This window comes from Myxine glutinosa, unplaced genomic scaffold (genome assembly GCF_964187855.1).
Source record: "Myxine glutinosa unplaced genomic scaffold, kmMyxGlut1.1 SCAFFOLD_937, whole genome shotgun sequence".
NCBI lineage: Eukaryota > Metazoa > Chordata > Myxini > Myxiniformes > Myxinidae > Myxine > Myxine glutinosa.
The window spans coordinates 1-22902 of record NW_027617032.1 but is presented as its reverse complement, the minus strand read 5'-3'; the positions used below and the strand labels follow the sequence as shown (position 1 = coordinate 22902).

General features: G+C 41.4%; 3 protein-coding genes and 1 long non-coding RNA gene across 8 annotated transcripts; 2 read left to right on the top strand and 2 right to left on the bottom strand.

Annotated features, from left to right (window-relative positions):
• Positions 1 to 360: 360 nt before the first annotated feature.
• LOC137431472 (uncharacterized) lies at positions 361 to 6962 on the bottom strand. 5 transcript variants are annotated; one of them, XM_068122827.2, is made up of 3 exons: positions 6822 to 6962; positions 6684 to 6737; positions 361 to 1957 (listed from the first exon to the last, which is right to left on the bottom strand). In XM_068122827.2, exons 2-3 carry the CDS (start codon positions 6730 to 6732, stop codon positions 1245 to 1247), a joined length of 762 nt encoding a protein of 253 aa, XP_067978928.2. In that variant the 5' UTR covers positions 6733 to 6737; positions 6822 to 6962; the 3' UTR covers positions 361 to 1244. The 5 variants fall into 5 exon arrangements, with proteins under 5 accessions (XP_067978928.2, XP_067978926.2, XP_067978927.2 ...); XM_068122825.2 differs by having other exon boundaries at positions 6843 to 6958; XM_068122826.2 differs by lacking the exon at positions 6822 to 6962 and having other exon boundaries at positions 6219 to 6690.
• Positions 6963 to 12462: 5500 nt separating this feature from the next.
• Positions 12463 to 22846, bottom strand: LOC137431474 (ribosome biogenesis protein BMS1 homolog). The gene is made up of 5 exons (XM_078769022.1): positions 22319 to 22846; positions 15843 to 15996; positions 14273 to 14448; positions 13998 to 14147; positions 12463 to 12916 (listed from the first exon to the last, which is right to left on the bottom strand). Exons 2-5 carry the CDS (start codon positions 15991 to 15993, stop codon positions 12680 to 12682), a joined length of 714 nt encoding a protein of 237 aa, XP_078625148.1. The 5' UTR covers positions 15994 to 15996; positions 22319 to 22846; the 3' UTR covers positions 12463 to 12679.
• On the top strand, positions 17008 to 18221 carry LOC137412830 (uncharacterized). The gene is made up of 3 exons (XR_010981556.2): positions 17008 to 17172; positions 17386 to 17517; positions 17693 to 18221. It is a non-coding gene; the product is annotated as an uncharacterized LOC137412830 (long non-coding RNA).
• On the top strand, positions 19140 to 21024 carry LOC144889119 (uncharacterized). Its single transcript, XM_078769024.1, has 2 exons — positions 19140 to 19204; positions 19415 to 21024. The coding sequence occupies exon 2, from the start codon at positions 20516 to 20518 to the stop codon at positions 21017 to 21019; it is 504 nt and encodes a 167-aa protein (XP_078625150.1). The 5' UTR covers positions 19140 to 19204; positions 19415 to 20515; the 3' UTR covers positions 21020 to 21024.
• Positions 22847 to 22902: the final 56 nt, after the last annotated feature.

Below are 22902 nucleotides of genomic sequence, written 5' to 3'. Positions count from 1 at the left end.
CGGAGTGAATAAATCACGAAACAATGAAAGTAAGACGGCTTTGATGAGAGATCGAAGATTAATCCGAATCATGGCTTCACCGTCCTTAAAAGGGTAGGTATTGGTAAACGTAGTTCAGCTAATTAACAGAAAGGCGTATACATTGTCGCCTTCACTGTGTGGTGCACAGTTCATAGTCATGGGACATGTGCAGCATACAATACTTTGGGAGATGAGCACTGAAGCATCCAGACCCCTTTATCTGGAGCTTGCGTTGCTTGCAATATACAATCTATTGCATTTGTCATACGAGCAACGGTACGCGCCCAACGGGCGGGGCTTCAATTGGGAGGCCCAAATGAAAAGGCAAAGTATCAGAAATTGAAGGCTTTTTTTTATTTTAAACGATTTATATAAACATCCGTTAAATCATATCACACGCAAATCATCAAAATCTAAACTATTTGTAGAATTTCAATAAAAGCCACATCACTGTTCATATCGGTAAATATTATTCCATCGTGTTTGGAAAAACTTCAAAATTGGAAAAACAATATAGCCTATTTTACTCCAGGGGGTCCCAGGATTACCCACCCAAAATATCGTTGCGATCGGTTCAGTTGCGGTACCTGGGAACGGACGGACGAACATTTGGTGAATTATAGTAAGATAAATAATAAAAACGACCGTGCAATAGTGATGCAGGGCTTGATACTCACCATTAGGACAATAAAAGCAGATGTGTGAAAACAGTCAGCACCAATTCACCAGTGCCCACTGATAGAAAAATCGGTGGCAATCTACCAATTTGTGCAAGTCTGGGGCATCTGCCCAACGGACCATCTGCCCAACACTGTTACGTTTGATCTCAATCAAAGGTCACATGAAAAAAAATGAAAGGTCACACGAGAAACAGCATGAAAGAGAAAAAAAAAGAGATACAGGTAGAAGAGAGATCACATGTTCTGCAAAAATTATTTTCAAAGGGCACATGACGTTTGCCCAGTTGAATCAAAAGTCGAATCAGTTCATCTTTGTATTATAATCCATACATGTGACAATTTTGGTTGAAATGCGTTCAGGGGTTCACAAGTTATTGCAGTGGAAGGATTTTCAATTAAAGGCTTAAAAAAGTGAACCAGGACCCCAATCTGTGTTTACTTCACTTTTTCAACCACAACAAGTCATTGCACATTACAGAACAACGGAAATCAATCATATAAGTACTTGAACGGTTCAGATAGCATCTGCAAACTATTACCCAATTAATATTTTGGTTTACATGCTACAGCTCTCACATGGTACCGGAGGCCTGATGATTGGGCAAATGTCTTGTCACAGACGGTGCATTTGTACGGCCTTTCACCGGTGTGCTTCCTCACATGGGTTTGAAGATGTGAAGAGGAAGCAAACTCCTTACCACACACAGAACACATGTAAGGTTTTTCACCTGTGTGGGTCCGCATGTGCGTCTGAAAGCCTGAAGAGTCAGCAGAGGCCTTCCCACAAGTAGGGCATCTGTATCGTTTCTCTCCGGTGTGAATAGTCATATGCGTGCGGAGGCTTTTCGATGCGCCAAATGACTTGCCGCAAAATATGCACCTGTAAGGTTTTTCACCCGTGTGGATCCTCATATGGGCCTGCAGGTGCGATGAGCAAGGGAACTCTTTGCTGCAGGTTGAACACCTGTATGGCATCTCCCCCGTGTGAATCCGTACATGCGTTTGCAATGTCGACGACTGGGCAAAAGCTTTCCCGCATGTTGAGCACTTGTGGGGCTTCTCACCAGTATGGATCCGCATGTGCTTGTGGAAGTCTCCAGTGTGGTCCGAGCTGTACGAACACTGGTCACATTTGTGCTTCTTTTGAGGGACGACCTCATGCTGCTTTTTTGTGTGTTTCTGCAAAGCAGTCTCTGAGAAAAACTCCTGGTGGCACGAAGAGCAGCTGTAGTTTCTTACAATTGGCATGGGCATCCCTTGGATAGGACAAAATAACATGCACTTCACAATGCAGAAAATTGTACATGTCACCTGCATGATATACAGTAATGTGAAAACGTTTGGGTTATTTTCACTTTTGTTTTGCTATTGCCCATTAAACATTTGTGGGAGGTTAGAAAGTGTGCCATACGAGTATATCATAATTCAACTTTCTGTTAAAATCAATGTAATATCATTTTTTAAAGCAATTAAGTAATTTAATACCTTTTAGTATACAGTATATAATAAATTGAGAAATCAAAAAAGTTTTATTCTTGGTATACCTATTATATTATCATGTGCTCATAATATGCACTTACCACAAAGACAATATATGCAGGAAGCAGATTGTTGAGTTTTGTACAATAAATAATAAATTAATGAAGTAATTTTAATACCAGTTACATTAATGTGAATTACAAGACAGCACAATAAAAGTTGCAAATTAGTGAATACGTGAAATTAGCTTTCATCAGCTTGTTCCTTTGCTTGAAGGTCCATGAGTGGGTTACGAATGGCGTCAAGGAAGCTACTTTCAACAGAACAGCGTGGGAAGATCCAAACCCTTCTTCTTCCGTGAGAAGGGCACACTATGAAAAAAATAGCAGAAAAGCTGAAGATCTCTGACAATGGTGAACGGTACACTTTGCAACGCCTGAAAGCAACGGGCTCGTCCCAAACAAGAAAAGGCCAGGAAGACCCCGAAGAACCTCCCAAAAGCAAGACAAGCACTTGAAGTTGCTCAACCTGAATGATAGAAGATCAAATCAGCAACTGACAAATTAAACAAGAAAGAGCAATCAGATTGCAGACCCTCATCAGGACATGTTTTTAGTGGTTTTTAAGGCTTTTGTGTTAAAACAAATATGGCAGCCGAACCACGTGACCGATGACGTCATTACTTTTTCTCCACCAATTTATCTCTAGATGACGCTCAAGAAATTACATCTTGATTGGATGAAGTTTAGTACTTGTCGAATTATGACGTCATAATGGATGCACCGATGACATAATCAGTAACGTATGTTATTCCCCATGGAGAGTTCTTTACAATGAGCCATGTCTCCATTTTTTCTATGCAGCACTTTCGGAGATAGAGGTGCAAAGTTTTTCCAAAATGGCGCCCGTACCACGTGACCTACAACGTCATAATTATTTTAAAAATTCTATAGGAGGTGTACCTATGGTGAAAATTTCCTTGTCAATCAGACCAACGGTTGCAGAGAAAATTATATTTATTCTGTGCGGACAAATGGACAGACAAACAAACTGACTCAAATACCCTCTCTCCTCTGGCGAGGGTAATGGCAGCAGGCCCAATCATTAACATCTCGTCCAGAATTTTGAGCAGAACGCGGCTGTTTGCAGCAGGTCTCCAGGACAGAGTTGTAGCAAAGAAACCACTGCTGAGACCGTAGATTAAGGTGAAAAGATTAAAATTTGCAAGGCAACACCAAGATTGGGCGACTGAACAATGGAATCGTGTAATCTGGTCTGAATGTTTCTTCCTAATCAAAGTCTGAATTTTCTGATCAAATCAAATCAAAGTCTGAACTTTGATGGATCAAACGTTTCTAACAAACGGTAGTTCATACGCCCAAGAGTTGGAGAACATTACGACATGCAATGTTTGTAGCCGACTGTTAAACACGGGGGAAGCTCTGTGACTGTCTGGGGTTGTATAGCAGCTTTTGGTGTATGGTGTATTAAAATCAATGGAACGCTAACAAAAGAGAAGTACAAGCAGATACTGCAGCATCATGCCGTTCCTAGTGGAAATCGTTTAATCGGAAGAAGACTTATTTTCCAACAATATAATGATCCAAAACACTTCCAATATAGTAAAACAATATTTGGAGAAAAGGTTACAGCTGGTGTGTTCCAAGTGTTAGAATGATCACCCCAGAGCTTGGATAGGAGTTCCATCAAAGCAATATGGGATTACCCGGACACAGGGAAAAACCAGAGGAACCCAACTAACCTAACAGAACTGTGGAATGTACTACATGGTATTTGGCACAATATTCCTGAAAGAACGCTTCAGTCATATATAGGAGGCATGCATAAAAGACTGATCGCATTCAAGAAGACCAAGGACAGACGCACAAAGTATTGACTTCAGCAATTTGTTTCACGTGCATTTTTAAAGGCTGTTAATTTACAGTAATAAGCACATATGGCTGCTATCCCTGATAATTTGATGGATTTACCTGAAACTATAAATATAATTGGAATAACCCAAACACACCTGGACATCAAAATGTCAAATACACACATATATTACTAAAAGAAGCATGTGTGCACGTGTATGTATATGTGTATGTGTGTGCGTCACACTTTGCTTTATTTAAGGGTGCCTGTAGAACAATTAAAATGGTACCGTTGAAAAGCTAGTAATCTATTTATTTGGAACAAAGATTTCAAAGTTGTAACACGTCATGTGCATTTAATAATAAAAATAGCAGGACTTGGCACTTACTTTTTTTTTTTCTTTTCTTTTTTACTTATTAGGTAGGTGCACGTGTTTTTAAATCCACTGCTACCACAGTTCTTGAGGTTTTTCATTTATTACCGCCACCAAAGGTGGATGAAGGTTATGTTTTCACCCCTTGCCGTCTGTCGGTTTGATTGTTACTTGGCAAAAAAAAAATTTTTTGACAAGTATGTTCATCACTCCGGTTTGTGTGTGTTTGTTTGTTTGTTTGTCCGCTCACTTATACTTGCGTACAGGTCACAATTTAAAACCGATCTTCACAAAACTTCACCAAACGGTAGTTTGTGGTCTGACAAAATCGGATAAATTTTTGAGGTCAAAAGGTCAACATAGGCCAAAGGTCAACCACTTTTTTTAAATTTCTAAAATCCTAAATTTTCATTCGATCGACTTGAAATTTGAATAGGATTTTCATACCATGTGACTGAATTCAACCACCAACTATTTTTGAGATCAAAAGGATGCTCTCCTGAGTGCCATTCTACTTTGTTCTGTTTTGCCAAGTGTCACTATGAGTGATTTTTCATTTGTCTGTCTGTCCGTTTGTGAACAAGATATCTCAAAAAGTTGTGGATGGATTCGGACGAAATGTGGTGGACCGGTTGGGTGTCTGACAAGGACGATTCAATTCGATTTTGGTGAAAATCTGAATATGGATTCGGATATGAGAATTATTTAAAATTTTAAAGCGATTCACCCTTGCGAGATAGGGCCAAAAACGATACATAGCAGGATATCTCAAAAAGTTATGGATGGATTTTGACGACACTTGTTGGACCGGTTGTGTGTGTGTGACAAAGAAGAATCGTTTCAATTTTGGTGAAGATCCGGATCCAGATCCAGCTTGTGCAATATTTTAAGTGATTCTTCATCATCGAGTGATATGGCCATAAACGAGGGGTAGATCAGGGTATGAAAGACTGGACCAATGGCGATTCCCGTGATCGATTTTGATTAAATGCGATTCTGTATTGTGATTTTCTGGTCTAATCTGAGATACAAAATATAAACTGTTCACCAGGCGGAGGTATGCTCTCTACTGAGTGCCATTCGAGTTGATACAGTATTGCAATTATTGTTAATAAATTGTTGGGCCAGAAAGTGATCCTGCCTTTTTTGCTCTATCATCTGGTTTGGTAAGTCAGATTAGGAAGCAACGTTTGTTCGCGAGTTAACATGGAGGCCAAGTGACCATTCGCGCGTTCGATTTGAATTGGGTTTATTTTGCCTTCCAATTATTTGTGAAGTCCCAAAGACAAGGTTTACATTTGCACATGAAGGATCTGACGACGTACCCATTGACACCTGTTCAATATGGCATCGGAACAGCGGATGGATTTCTGGCAAAGACAGACAAATCAAAATGTCTCCAGTATCTGACCAAAGAGTGTGAAGATGCTCCAGTACTATCAGTGGGGTCTTCACTTTTGCTTCATGATGGGAATGCTTACTTCTACTACATGAAGGAGATACCAGTGAATTTCAGTCTGATTTGCCACAAGATTTTTGACATGATACCAAAGACAACAGATGCAGTGTTCAGCACAGATGTGTATTCTGCCAATTCTGTCAAATCAATGGAACGTGAATGAAGAGGCTGCAGTGAGAAACGCATCATCAAGGGGGGAAAACACAAAGAAGCCCTCCGATTGGAAGCTGTTCTTGACAAATGAGAACAAGATGCAATTAATCAACCTCCTCCATAAAGTATGGAGTCATCAGTCATATGCCAGCAAGTTCCTGGGAAGAAAAGTCGTCCTGACCTGTGTAGAGGCTGCATACTATTACTAGTCTGAAGATGGGACGACCACGAAGAGGTGGAAATTGGCAGTCTGCATTCAACCCAAGAGGAAACAGACTCCAGAGTTACATTGCATTTATGGGAAATCATCACCTTCAAGGGGCAAGGAAAGCTCAAGCCTTTAAAAACTCTTCAGAAAACCCCAAAGTTTGCAGCTGTACTGTCCAGGTTGGGAGAAATGTGGGACGTGGTAGATAGATGACGTAATTGATGAACCAGGTGCTCACTTGTGCCATCTATGATGGCGCTGGAGCGCATAAGGTCAACACACCAGCAGCTATGCCTATAGTACCAGTAGCCCATGGCCAATAAATCTTTGATATGACTTGACCGGTGTTCCAATGACCACCCCCTCCCGACCCCACAACTCAAACCATTGCATTACGTCACCAAGTCGTCACCGTCACCCAGGTATCGCGTCACTCACCTCGCCCAGAAAACTCCAAGAACTCGGAATCCTTCTCCACAACTTCCATAGCATCTGCGTGGACGCACAAAATGTTGGAATTTTAAACTCATTTACAAGTAAAGTAGCTATACCGTGACGAATGTTTGACAGGATTACGTTATTATAATGAGGGAATACCCAAGTAGCCGTGCCTCGACCTTCCTTCCGGTCGTGTGCCCTGAAAAGATAACATTGAGAAACGCACAGCACAGGTTTTATTGTTTTTATACGGAAATTCTTATTAATTACGACAGGAAAAATATTATATATTCAATCCACAAGCATACTCTTATTAATAGTATATTTTATCACTTGATTTACATTTAGACTTTCACTGTTATAAAGCGACTAAATAACGTGGAAAGGACAACATTTACGCCGCCATACACCGCTCAAACGAGAACTGGAATATAATTCCATTAAATACAAATAAGAAAACATTTAGATCATGTTTCCCTTACCATTGAGAAACGACATTAATTAAGTTCCCAAATCTGGGGGATGTGTTCAGTTACCAAGTTTCTGGTAGAGCGATCTTGATCGCCCAGGGTATCAATCCCATATATACGGAACGGCTAGCTTGGCAAGCGCTACATAGCTGCTTGGTAACTGAACACAGCCCAGTTTCTCGATCCTACAATGTATTGAGGGGTTTCAACAGGTTTTTGTTTGATCACAAAAATAATCTACAAAGAAAATTACAGAGCAAGCATTTTCCTAATAACATTAATTAAAAAAATTTGTTACATAAAACTACAAGAGCTGCGTCAAAACACACGAAAACTATAGTAATGTGACTGTGTCGTCAATATGCCTCCGCATAGTCCCACAATGGTTAGATGCCCTCGTTCACTGTCCTAAAAAGAAACAACTGATTTAAATCCCTTCAGCTGTTTTCAAGTATCACATTTTCACAAGCCATGACCAGCCATCGATTGGTGAGGCGGTTTCAGAGAAGGATTTTTTTAAATTATCGCCTTTCAAACTAATATGGCTGTCACACCACGTGACATATTACCTTTAAAAAATGTACACGATGCATATGTATGGGTAGAGGATCACATTTGTGAAGTTTTGTGTTGATCGGACAAGGTTCATTTTTCTATCCAAGATGGCTACCAAACCACGTGACTTACGACCATCATTTTCAAACTGTGCCACAATGGTGTCAGATGATATTTGTAAAGTTTCACATCGAACGAATAAGCGTTTTCAGAGATGTAATTATTTAACATTTTCCTTCAATCCAATATGGCTGCCACACCATGTGACCAATGGTGTTTTTATGATCAAGTTTTAATTGCCATGCCTAGTCAATGACAAACGTAAAGTTTGGAGTCAATCGATTTGGTGGTTTGGGAGATGTTTTTTTAAAGGTTTTAGGTTAAATCCAATAAGGCTGCCAAACCATGGGACCTATGATGTCATAAATTTAATATGAATACGCATTGCATAGAGTGAGAGCTTCGTCGGTACGTACTGAAATCGGTGTACCTGGCTTAAATGAAGTCGGTGTAGCTGGTGGAAAAAAGAAGTCGGTATAGCTGGCGTAAATAATGAGCGGTTTCGAATTCAAAATCCGTTCTGTACAGTACTGTATTGTAATTTATTGATTTTAATCACCAGGTGAAAATAATTTATCGATCGCGCCAGACCAAAGCAAGATCACGTGAGCAAGATGGCGGATCATGGAAGGGACAAGATGGCGGATCATGGAAGGGACAAGATGGCAGATCATGGAAGGGACAAGATGGCGGATCATGGAAGGGACATTTGAAATGACAACATGAAATTTTGTTCCCAAGGGAATGGGGAAAATTTTGAATTTTTTTTTTTTTGTGAAATTTGAAATGAAAGTGAAATTTTGAATGGATTTACATAAAATTGCCATATACATGCAATTGCCATGGAGGTTCGCTTACAAAGCTCTCTAATATGTCAATACAAATGGGTCATAGATCATGTGCATGAAATTTCAGATTTTTAGGATAAGGAATTCGATTAAACATTTTTGGCTGGTATACCACTCCACCTATGATGTCATTGTCATGCTTTTGTTCCCCATTGGGAGTAGTTGACAATGTGCCAAATTTCAAATTTTTCCCTTCAGTGGTTTCCAAGAAATAATTTTTTCATTATTTGTTTAATCCAAGATGGCTACCATACCACGTGACCTATGACGTCACAATTATCAGAAAAAACATTCTGCATGGGTGTCACTCCTACCCTGAAAGTTTCGTCTCAATCGGACATGTGGTTGCTGAGAAAAACGAGGTTTAGCTCGGACGGACAGACGGATGAACAACCCGAAAACATGTCACCGGCACCTTCGGGGGCGGAAGCAAAAAAAATACATTCGCTTGAACAAGCTCCATGGCGCAGTGGTTGAAGTTCGGTGGTGGGCAGAACTCTTATAACCCCCTGCTTTCATCCAGGTCTTCAAATCTCCTCTCGACCGCACTCAACCTGACCACGGCCCCTCTCGTTCGAAATATTCAGATGGAGAGAATTTTATCGACTCAAAACCGAGCAATCAGAACAGTTACTAATACTGGTTTTTGGTCTCACACTTGTTATATTTCTCAAAAATAAGATTCTGAAATTTGATGACTTGTTCTATTTTAATTTGTGTACTCACTCATGTTGCAATTTAATACTGATGATATGTTACCTTATGCTTATACCATGTAATCATTTATCAGAAATAACCAAATTCACTCGTATCCAAATAAGACGAGTGAAAACCTTCATTTGTGCCTCGAACCAGAACGATGTTTTCACAAAAATCAGTTATGTTCACAGGACCAAATCCTGGAATCACTTGGATACAAGGATTAATAAACAAGTGACTGGTCTAGACAGTTTTAAATGAAAACTGAAATATCTCCAACTAGAACGGGCACTCGGTAGAGCGCATACCTTCGCCGCAGCTACTGTTCTGTACTTGGCATGGGAGTGTAGGGAACAGAACAGTGAACAGTTTGGTGCTGATTTCATGCAAATCGGATAAGAATTGACCGAGTTATGACAAAAAACGCACATTTTGCAAGGTCGTGACCCCCCTGACCTTTGACCCCCAACCGCTAACAAGGGTAATGTCTTCACTGGGTCATGTCGTATATCACAAGATCGGGCATTGAATTCTGAACATTTTGGCATTAGTTGCATGCCAATTGGATAAAAATTGACCGCGCTATGGTAAAAATACGATTTCGACCTTTTCGTGACCTTGACCTTGACCTTTGACCCGATTGCTCCCAAAATCTAATCAAATGTGTCCCGTATAATAACCAATCATCCCACCAAATTTCATGCAATTCGGTTGAATACTTTTTGAGTTATGCGAATAACATACACACACACACACAGACATACAAATAAATACACAGCGATCAAAACATAACCTTCCGCTTTTGCGAAGGTAATAAATACAGCACATTTAATCATGCTCATGGATAATTCTACCTGACACCTGGCTATTGTTGTTTACCTATTTGAATATGTATTTTGCTGCACATTGCAAATGTGGGCTCATGGCATACTGTGGGCTCTCTTATTTAGACTCCATTTTCCAGATACGATACCGTTTGTTTCATCTTTTTTTTTTCTTTGTTATTTGATGATTTGCAATTTTTAAAATTCATCTGTTCAATCGTATAACGGCAGAAAAAAGGTTCCTGTGCATCATTTACACCTTTGTGAAATGACAAATGAAAACCAACATCACGTTGTTTGGCCAAATCAATATTTAGTGTTTGATAAACATGCAATCGACATGAGAATGTCAACACATGTGTGCACGACATGAGAATGTCAACACATGTGTGCACGACATGAGAATGTCAACACATGTGTGCAAGACATGTCTGCAGATGCTCGAAGAAGTGTGTGCTCAAAAGTCAGTTAACAGCTCAGTATCAAGTGCGACCACCATTTGCATTGACGCCTCAAATGGGAAACAATACAAAGGACGAGGGATACAAATCAAGGGTGGGGGATACAAATCAAGGGCGGGGGATACAAATCAAGGGTTTGGGATACAAATCAAGGGCGGGGGATACAAATCAAGGGTTTGGGATACAAATCAAGGGTTTGGGATACAAATCAAGGGAGTAGGATACAAATCAAGGGATTGGGATACAAATCAAGGGCGGGGAAAACAAATCAAGGGATTGGGATACAAATTAAGGACGTGGGATACAAATCAAGGGTGGGGGATACAAATCAAGGGATTGGGATACAAATCAAGGACGTGGGATACAAATCGAGGGATTGGGATACAAATCAAGGGTGGGGAAAACAAATCAAGGGATTGGGATACAAATCAAGGGCGGGGAAAACAAATCAAGGGATTGGGAAACAAATCAAGGGATTGGGATACAAATCAAGGGCGGGGAAAACAAATCAAGGGATTGGGATACAAATCAAGGGATTGGGATACAAATCAGGGGATTGGGATACAAATTAAGGAATTGGGATACAAATCAGGGGATTGGGATATAAATCAAGGACGGGGGAAACAAATCAAGGGATTGGGATACAAATCAAGGGCGGGGGAAACAAATCAAGGGATTGGGATACAAATCAAGGGTGGGGGATACAAATCAAGGGATTGGGATACAAATTAAGGAATTGGGATACAAAATCAGGGGATTGGGATATAAATCAAGGACGGGGGAAACAAATCAAGGGATTGGGATACAAATCAAGGGTGGGGGATACAAATCAAGGGATTGGGATACAAATCAAGGGTGGGGGATACAAATCAAGGGTGGGGGATACAAATCAAGGGTGGGGGATACAAATCAAGGGTGGGGGATACAAATCAAGGGCGGGGGATACAAATCAAGGGCATGGGATACAAATCAAGGGAGTGGGATACAAATCAAGGGCGGGGTATACAAATCAAGGGCGGGGGATAAAAATCAAGGGAGTGGGATACAAATCAAGGGGGGGGGGGGGGGGAGGAATACAAATCAAGGGGGTGGATACAAATCAAGGGGGGGATACAAATCAAGGGCGGGGGATACAAATCAAGGGAGTAGGATACAAATCAAGGGAGTAGGATACAAATCAAGGGGGTGGGTGACACAAATCAAGGGTGTGGGATACAAATCAAGGACGTGGGATACAAATCGTAAACTGTTCAGCATGGCAAAGGTATGCGCTTTGCCAAGTGCCGTTCTCATTACCACAATAATTACAGGGAAGTATTAAATCAAAATACCACTAAACTCCACATTTACCACGTTCTAGTTCTATGAGTTACTACTTTACCAGGTGTTATTGCCGAGTCCTTCTTCGACATAGTCCCGATCATTGTGAGCACAAGGTATTTTATGATCGATGGCATCCCCAATTTCCACCTCAGGTTCATACATGTACTGTCGTGCAGTACTTGCAGGTGTAGCACGTTCTACATGATTTTGACCATCATCATAATCAGAGGATTCATGATCATAAAAATCTTCTTCAAATTCATTTTCTGACGAGTCTAAAGCGAGTTTTGTGCAGCCATTACCAATTGCCTGCTGAACCAACTTTTCCCTCGATTACGTCACACAGATGACATCATGACCATTGCAGTTTTCGGGAATTTTGAGGGACGGTACCCGCTGGGTTTGTTCTTTTAAGGATAACACCTCAAAAAATTATTAGAATTAAAAAAACATTCTCTGCTTTGTTTATTACTTAAAAATCAATATAATCGCATTAAAAATATATCTTATTCTGCGGACCTTTAAAGAATAGTCAAAAGTGCAAGGTCGGTGGATGGCTAGACATCCAGCCTCATCAAGGTTTAATAGCAAAATACATAAGAACAATATGAACATACATACTTCAGTAAAACTTCATACATAATTTTTCAATGTACACCAACCATCTCCATCCCCTTCCACAAGCCCAAAAACCGATCCACACTTGAATTGTTCTTCCAGATCTCATTTTTGCTTTTAATCTTCTGCCACAACCTCTCAGGTCCTCGTCTTACCCCGCCATCTATTTCCTTTCCTTCCTCCACCTCTGGACCCTCCACCACCTCTCTTCATTGTACTCCCATGATATCCCCTTGCCCCTCCTTTTATTTCTTTGTTGCTTTTCTTTAACCCCTTTTCAGCTGCCCTTTTCACAACTTCTGTGGTCTTTTCAGTTTTTTGCTTTCTCTTCTTCTCATTTCTCATTGTCCTCAAAGCATGCAGCAACTCAAACACCTATAAGGGAAGAGAAAGTTTTGCATTAGCGAGATTCAAAGGAAGAGGCAACTGACAAGCGTACAAACTGGTGGGCTGGCACCAGTTGAACTTGCAAGGAGATAGAAAATATAATTTGATGTGAATGCGTTGATGGATATGCCTCCGCCTGAATTAGATGCCAACGCACTTACATTTCATCAGAATTAAAGTCACATGAGAGACAGGACGAGACAAAAGAGAGATAAGTCAAAGTGAGACAATATAAAATGCTTCTCACTTGAGTTATGGTCTGCAAAATGATTTTCAATGCCACATGACCTTTTGCACTCAACATATTTGTCCATCTTTGTATTAAAGTCCATATGTGTGCCAAGTTTGGTTGAAAGCCCTGAAGTGTGTTTCACAAGTTATTAGGCTGACAAAAAAATGACTGGATGGATGAGCACTCTGAAGACGTAATGACTGACACTGACACACACACACACACACACACACACACACCACACACACACACACACACACACACACACACACACACACACACACACGATGACTAGAACACACACACACACAGAGAACACACACACACACACACACACACACACTGACACACACACACACACTGACACACACACACACTGACACACACACACACACACACACACTACACACACACACCACACACACACAGAGACACACACACACACTGAGACACACACACACACATGAGACACACACACACACACTGAGACACACACACACTGAGACACACACACACACACACTGAGACACACTGAGACACACACACACACACTGAGACACACAACCACACTGTGACACACACACACTGTGACACACACACACTGTGACACACACACACTGTGACACACACACACTGTGACACACACACACACTGAGACACACACACACTGAGACACACACACACACACACTGAGACACACTGAGACACACACACACACACTGAGACACACACACACTGTGACACACACACACTGTGACACACACACTCGTGACACACACACTGTGACACACACACACTGTGACACACACACACTGTGACACACACACACTGTGACACACACACACTGTGACACGCAGGCCGCACAAGATTCCGTGGAGTTATTTGTTTTGGAGCTGTAAACTTGGGCTTCGAGCTGAAGGGCAGAGACTTTTGCAAAGATCGGGGCACGTGTATTGGCGGCAGGAATCGAGGTACCCGGACTATCGGCTGGAAAGGACAACGACATGCAAAGTGTATAAGCAAGCATTTAACACAAGGGTAAAGTAAGGCTAAGAAAAATCAGTAGAGTCGAGAAGGAAAATGCTGGAATACTTGTAAGTAACAAAATATACCTTGTACATAGAGTCAGGGTTGTGTGGGGTTTTAAGTCCATGCTCCTTGCGCAAGACTGAAGTGGGACGCACTCCTTGCCAGCTTGCCCGATCTTCTTCTGGAAGGAGCAGTGAAGGTACCGGTATGCAGTGTTGAGGAAGAGGCACCGAGGCCCAGGCGCGAACAAACACAAGGTCTGTGGTCGGTGTGAGCAGAGGGATAAAATAAAGGAAGAACAGCATGGTCAGAGTAAATACGATTACGTTTGTGGGGGTAGATGATGGATTACCAAAGTGGAGATAAGATTGTATATTTATAGCATGGACCGTGGACGAGTAGGAGACATCTCGATGTATTAAGTTGGGAAACCGGAGCTTAAGTTGTTTACGTGTCTTCACAAGAGGGGTGAAGCTATGGTAATTAGATAAGGGTTAAGACTAGTTTTCCCCCAGTGTGTGACTGCCCTCGGTGGTTTTTCCCTATGTTTTTACAATTATAACAAGGCCGGCAATAAAAACCCTCATTACACCAACAACAATAGCAACAACCGTCCAGTAACCAACCATAACGGGCATAATCGCCGACAGAAGTCCGAACATTCTCGATCGACAGCTAAACCCCGCCTCCAAAGGATCGTAAACGACAGGCCACCCCCCGAGCCTCATCATTGGTCGTGGAGACATGGGGTGATTCAACAGAGCTCGGGCATTGGACAGAGTGTGACGCGATAGCGAGAATGTTCGGGTAGGAGGTCAAGAAGAGTCGCTCTCTCTCTCTCTCTGGGTCTTTGTTCTCGCTCGGTCGCTTTTGTGCTGGCTCTTCTGGCTCGGGGGTGCTTGTGAGGAGACTGTTCCGAGCTTGTGTGAACTTTTGCAACGTTGCAGGAGGGGGGTGTTGTTGGACTGTAGTGCTTTTCGTGGGAGCTGGAGTCACGTTGCGCTTGGCGGTGGAAGCGAGGAAGGGCTGTTTGACTGTTTGCTTCACGCCTGGGCGTTTGACGCGGGGTTTCGGCATCATTGGCGGAGCGTGTCCCGTGCGAGTGGCTACACCGGCGGTAATGACCAACAAGCCCCTCAACACATTTTAGACACAGAGCTGAGTACCGGCCGATTCAACAAAACAATTTATTTTATTTTCATTATATCTTTCCCCTTGTCTGGTTTTGTGAGAGAGTCTCAATTTTGACTCTTTTTCAAGTTTCAAGAGTCTTTTCAAGTTTCAAAAGAACGTTTTCAAGTTTTGTGAGAGAGTGGAGACGTCTCAATTTAGGATTTAGATTTACCTCACCTTTCATTTTTTATGCTCGACATTTATTTTCATTAAATTCATTATTGTTGCATTTTATTTGTCATGTGTGTTTATTTGTTCATGGGTCCGAGAATAAACCCGTGTGGCTTCCGTTCAGGTAAGCACCTCACCGCCTTCCATCCCGGGCGCACTATAAAAAATTACCACCAATTTTCGGGTTGCAGCTTCGGGAGTAAAAACGATCGGTCATTCGTCACCCAGTGGTTTTAACCGCCGGGTGACAGGACAATATGGCAGAACTGAATAAAGCTTTCATTGTGCAGTTAAAGGCAAAATACAAACCACTGAGTTGCACTCGATCTTCAAACGTGGCTCGTACAGAGCCGGGAGGGTGTGGTGGTCGCAGGGCACGCTTAATCACCCCACGGATACCACTAACAGTGCGCACACCGACACCCTCACAGCGCGTCGCCTCTAAAGCAGAGCTAAACATGCCCTGAAAAAAAATAAAATCTAACATTAGAACAAAGTGAAAAAAACTGAGTCAACTACACTCAGTTTCTTGCTTAAAACTATTTAAACACAATAAGAAAATTGTTTAGTTGGCTAGGCCATAGATATATATATATAGATTGGCAGTGGGTCACGACAGGGCGAGATTTCCGGCCGCCATCTTGCCACAGGAAAGCTTTCAAGTTGCCATCTGTGGAATGCACTCGCGTCATCGTCATTTGCAAGTTATTGTTGATTAAATTGACTACAACTGGCGTACAAAGTATCAGGTTAGTGTCGTACATTGGATTAAAACACATTCAGTTGCCAGACTCTGATAATGTTGTAACTTTGGTGATATTTAACGCATCGTCTGCCTGTCTACACTAACACTGGTTCATAGTAGAATGTTAATTCTCTTAAATGTTCTGTCCATGAGGTACATGTACCTCCAAAATGCAGCTCTCATAAATCATTGAATAAAGATAGGAGATTCTGGGGCACATTTGGGACTATCCATGACTCATGAGGAAACTTGGCCATGTTCAGGAATTCTCATGGGGTTAGAATTCTCGACCGAGATCTTCAACACCAAGGGGTTGACTTATCCTGTATTCAATATTATTGCCAAGCAGTCAAAGGTAGGCCTATTATATTTATATAAGCATTATAAATATAAGCATTAACTTTTACATTGTGCTTGTTCTTTCTTCAAATATAGGAGGGAGTAGCCTAGGCTACAGTTAAGATGCCCAGGCAGTGTGCACATGCAAGATGCCGAAATATACAGAGGAAGGGGAATGGTCTGACATTTCATCTGTAAGTTGAATACCACAATATCTCTTCTAAATATATGACATGTATATCTCTTATTTGTGTTTACAGGGTAGTAGACCTAATAAAATCTGCAGGTTTGAGGTCTGCTTTCCATGCAGCTCAATCAGATTGAATTTAAACAATTAGCTATCTTATTTTCAGCTTCCCCACCAGTGAATGGCATGAAGAAAGAAGGAAATGGTGTATTCAGATGAAACGGGTAGAGGGGTGGAAGCCAAAGCCCTGGGATGTCGTGTGCAGCCAACACTTTTTACCTGTGGACTTCGATCTTACAGGCCAAACCAAAAGACTACGTCATGATGCAGTCCCATCAAAGTTTGACTTACCAGAGCACTTGCAAAAAGTATGTTTGTGTTGTTTGTGATCTTTTCTAAACGAACTAAAACCTTCATACTTTAATATTTGGACAGTGTGTAAAATGTGTGGGAACTATATGTAATGGTACGTGGCGGCGGACTCTTTTTTGACTCTAACTTTAAGACAGATAAAGTAACTGCATGTTTTATTCTGTGGTATACTTTACATTGACAATATGTGGCTGATGTTTGCTTTTCAGCATGAGAAGAAACGTCAAACGCAAACTTCAAAGAGGGCATTGGAGGAGCGCCAGGACGACCATTAGGCTCACATGCATGAATCCAATACTAAAAGCCTTGACAGTGGACATGTACATTCAAGTATACCTGATGTATGTATATTGGAATTAGTAGCTTAAAATGCTAGCATTGATTGATTTTTATATAAAAATTAGTCACGTACTACAGGTAATTTACATAGTCCTAGTGAAAAATCATCTTTTTTTGGGGGCATATTTGTCTGGTGATATTCTGCTCATGCATATTATTTGTGCTGTGATGTTGTAGTTCCATAGCTATGCAGCGCCCAACGAAGCTGTGGGAAAAGTCAAGTTGAGGAGGACAGAGGATCGAGTGGCTGACTTAGAGCTGCAGCTGAAAAACACAAAGGCCAGAGAGAAAAGATGTAAGAGCACGTTATCATCCATAGAGGATGAGTTGAAGGAACACAACCTCATGACAGCAGAACTAGAAGAAAAGCTCCAGGCGTACCGTGGTAGGACTTATTCATCGTATTGGTTACATTACGTAGATATATATGCCACTGGCATCTGAATGAAGTTCATTCTGTCAAACAACAAATATCATTCTGATAATCTGATTATCGGTACAACTACATCACTTTGTGTTCAATAACCATACTTTTGGTCTCAACATTACTTTCTAAAAGATTTTCATACATGAGCAATGTTTTATGTTATATATTTCGTTTCAGACTTTCCCATGGATCTATTTAAAAAACCAAAGGGAAGTGAGGCATACACAGCAGAACAGAGAAGGTTTTCTCTGACCTTACATCTGTACGGACCTAAGGCATACGAGTACCTTGCAGCAAACTTAATATGCCTTCAACCAGGACACTGAGAATGTAAGTTGTCACAAACATGGATGTATTATATTTAATTTGTTTGACATGTGTCAACTACATTTTGAACTCATTAAGTAGTTGTTAATAATGATCACAATAGTCAAATTGATTATATAAGTTCCATAATTTTTTCTAGGTGGCTCTCTAATGTGGATTGCACCGCAGGAATCAATTCTTCGATGATTATGTGCCTCAAGGAAAAATGTGCAAATGATCCCGAGACATACAAGAATGTTGCTCTCATGATAGACGCCATGGCCATTAGGAAACAGATTGTTTATGATCCAAAGGAAAAGAAGATGCTTGGATTTGTTGATCTAGGAGATGACTCGGAGAGCACCAATGAGGCAAAAGAAGCCCTCGTCTTCATGGTTGTTGGCCTACGAGGCCATTGGAAAGCTCCTGTGGCCTATTTCTTGACAAACACTTTAAGAGCTGCCACTCAGAAGCAACTGCTTTTACAGTGTATCGCGTCCTTGCATGGGATTGGCATCCATGTGAGGACACTGACGTTGGATGGACATGCTTCCAACCTCGGGATGTGCAGAGATCTTGGCTGTAGCTTGAGTGCACTCGACTGCAAGCCATCGTTTAAGCACCCTGATACTAACCAGGAGATTTTTGTCATAATGGATCCATGCCATATGCTGAAGTTAATGCGAAATATGTTCCAAGCATACGATGTCATAATGTCTGACAAAGGACGTATTGATTGGCGCTTCATTTTGGATCTACAAAAACTTCAGGATGATATTGGATTGCGATTGGGAAATCGATTGTCGTTCAGGCACACGAACTTCATGAAACAGAAGATGAAAGTTAGTCTTGCTACACAGTTGTTGAGCAACTCCGTTGCAACAGCACTACGTTCAATGGAGCTAGAAGGCCATGCCAATTTCCAGGGTGTATCTGCCACCGTTGAATTCATTCAGGTATGCTTATAGTTGTGAATTTATGTCCAATTTGGTTTCAAATCAGACCCAAAAAAGTTCTACAAGTGCAGCTTTGTTTGCTATTTTTCAGTATGATTGAAATACCAATTGTAATATTACGCCATAATGCAGAGGTAACTTGAGGCTTATTGTAGGCCCAATATAAACATACTCTTTACTCTGGTCACATTCTTGACTGACTATTTTCAGGTGATCGATAAACTGTTCGACATCATGAATGTGAGAAATGCCTATATGCATGGGTTCAAGTCGGCTCTCAGCCCCTCCAGTATTGGACACACCATGACGTACATGGATTCTGCGGCGACGTATTTGCAGTCGCTGAAGACAATAGAAGGAGAATTCATCCACAAAACTAGAAGGTTTGTGTAATCCTGATAACTTGTTCCTCCTCTGGTTCCTGCCCCACCCCCTCCTTGACCTCTGCCAGTTTCTCCCCCACCTCCCTCTCCTATGCATCAGATATAAGTTCATTCCGGTTAGTTAGGATACTTATTGTTACTTGTTGTTTTGCAGACACACTGCCATTACAGGTTTCATAGTTTGCATTGAGAGCTTGAAGCGTCTTGTGCCACTGCTGCTACAGGAACAAGCATATGTACTGACATACAAACTGTCACAAGATCATCTGGAACTATTCTTCAACTCAGTGCGCAGAGCAGGCAAGTTACATGCATTTCTCTTTCATAAGTTTAATAGCTAATATAGGATTTAATTTAAGTACTGTACTCTATGTATATAATTTATTTCGGGACAGTAAACACAAACTTGTACAATATTTTGTCAGTGGTGAGTTGTCGTAATTTTACATCGAGCTTGTTCCAGAGTTTCACGCCAACAATAGATACACTCATTGCTTTTTACTTAATCATATCTGTTGTTGTATGAAATTATTTAAGTACTGTACTTTTGAATTAAAAGGACATGTTTCTCTCATGAAGGCAAACATTCTGTTTCAGGGGGCTGGAACAACAATCCCAATGTCCAGCAGTTCAAGTCTATATACCGGAAGCTGTCTGTTCATTGCGGAATTGAGCCAACCAAAACTGGAAATGTTCGTGCTCAAGATGGCACACTCTGCATGGCTACTACAAGCCAGTCGGATGACTGTGACAACTTTGACAGTGTTGTGTGTGTGTGATGGCTGAGCATGACTATGCAAACTAGATACCACCACAGAACAAATGTCTACTGGACAACAGCATCACATACATTGCCGGATGGATAGTCAGGCGTGTGTGCAAAGCTGTGCAGTGCAACACTTGCAGACTTGCTTTGTTCTCCGATTCGATGCCTCAGGATTATTCTGAGTCCTACCACCTGCTCAGGCTGAAGAACAATGGTGGTCTTATGATCCCATCACCAGGTGTGGTGAAGGTCTTGCACACTGCTGAGAAGGCCATCCAGAGCCTTATGGATGTGCACACAGTCAAACTCTGTACATTTCAGCAGGTTCTACTATGTGTGAAGGAAATGACAGCTTCAGAAGAACTCTTTGATATGGGCAATCATATCATTGAAACCCAATATGGCATAGATAATCACCTGTACGACCTGATAGGTATTCTCACCAATGCTTATTATGACCTGAGGCAGCACCACATTGCAAAGACCTACAATGTTAGGCGAATGTGGGATGTCAATAAGACACGAGTCAACCAAGCTGGTGCTGTTCAAAGGCCAGTGATTGACAGGCATACCCAGTGTACAGTTACTGTACACACACTCAGTGTACATATGTACATGTGTGATATCACTAACCCGTGTATTTGTGTTTTATTAAAATGTTGTTAACGTGTGATGTGGTTTTATTTCTTAGCTCTGTGTATATCCATGAATATATTACATGTAACAATCTTTGATTCTTTTTATTAAAATTGCGCAATGATAGTGGCATCTTTAATTCAAACAAATATTTCTCCGTTAATATTTGCACAGGAAACCAACAAATGCTTGGCAGAGATTTGGCCACAGCTGCTGGTATTTTGTGTGGGTGTCTGCGTAAGTTTTCTGTTCATATCCCTTCAACTTTGCTTGGGAGAGCAGTTTTCGTTGGTGTTGCGAAGATTGCACCGTCGTTAACTAGTGTGATGTGCTGGTCTGCTGTTGCTGTGAGGCAGAGTTCAAACCGCAAGGAAAGTGTGGTGCATATAATGTAAACCTATATATTTATTGCTATTTTCAACGCAAAAGTGGACAAGTACAAATGTTAAAGAAAGCAGTTAAATTCAATGATGACAGATCCACATTGTGCTTGTAAGTGACAACCTTCAACTCCTGCAAATAGCAAGTCAAACAATGAACGCCTTGACACTGTTACAATAATTAATATGTGAACATATTGTTCTCACACTAGGGCAAATAGTCCGAGACCCCTCGCTCAGTATAAGGTACTGTATTGTACAATATGATGAATTAATCCTTGTCCATGTATTTAAATGGTCTGTTTATTAGTCCCAAAATGGCTTCAGCTGCGGCTTTGGAGCATTGCAGTCTGGGTTTGAGATCATTATATTAATCCGTACACCAAGATTCATTTTCTGGTGATGTTTCGCTCAATTCTTTATCTTCCAAGTTGTCGATATGTTTGTTGCCAGGACCAATATGCATGACTTTGCATTTATCCTTGTTGAATGGTCAACAAATCGCTGAACAAACAACAGGCCATATCCACAGGCTGATATAGAGTACCATCGCGAATCCTGAAACAAGAGCTGTCAGTGCCAGTCACGTCTTCCTTTTCCTCTCTCGAGCCCGTTACAAGAGTCTCCAAACATCTTCTGACTTCCCACTCCTTTCAAAATATAATTACAGCAAAGGCCTAAAGCACATTGTGATATTTGAAGCCTGGCCGACGTCAGACTTCATTAAGACGTGGCACCTACCACTGGCTACCAGCAGCGCAGATTGATGACAACGCCCAGTTATCCTGTGGCAAGATGGCGGACGCAAATCTCGCTCGGCCGCTTGCGATTGGCCGGCAACTGCCAATCTATATATATATATCTATGGGCTAGGCCCACACTCTGTTGCTAATCTCTCTTTTATGCAAGACAAAAGGTAAAACTCAGCATGGATGAAATTTGCACCCACCTTGATGAATGCGGTTTTTTTGAATATTTTAAATGGGGACCCCACAAGCTTCAGCTTCTTCACAATGGACGCTGAATGATCACTCTCCAACACTACGCCGGTAGCAGCGATCCGGAAGGCATGCTAAGAAAAGGGAAAGGAGGTGACAACACCTGTTCTCTACCTCTTGCTCATCTTCCCAACCAAGTGCTTCTTTCACTACACTCTATGTACCTTTTCAGCCCCCACCTCATATGTGAAGCATTCCATATGTCAAGCTTAAAACAATTTGCTGTGTTCTTCTATGCATTTACTGTACCAGTAGAAAATTTGAGAATAAAACTGAAATGGCAAATTTGATATGCGAACACACAATATCAAATTAAATAGCTATCAAATGGGGTCATGAGATGGCAGGGTTGAGGATGCAAACTGGGCCCAGACTGCAATGATTATGGCATCGGCAAAATAAAATAAAAAGGTCAATATCTTCAAATGTTCTTTCAATGTTAACAAAGGGGAGGAAGCTCAGGACATGTGCGTTCATTCCCATGGTGATGATGAGTATGATGTGCAGAGATGTGCTGGGTCAAAGCTCGATCAAG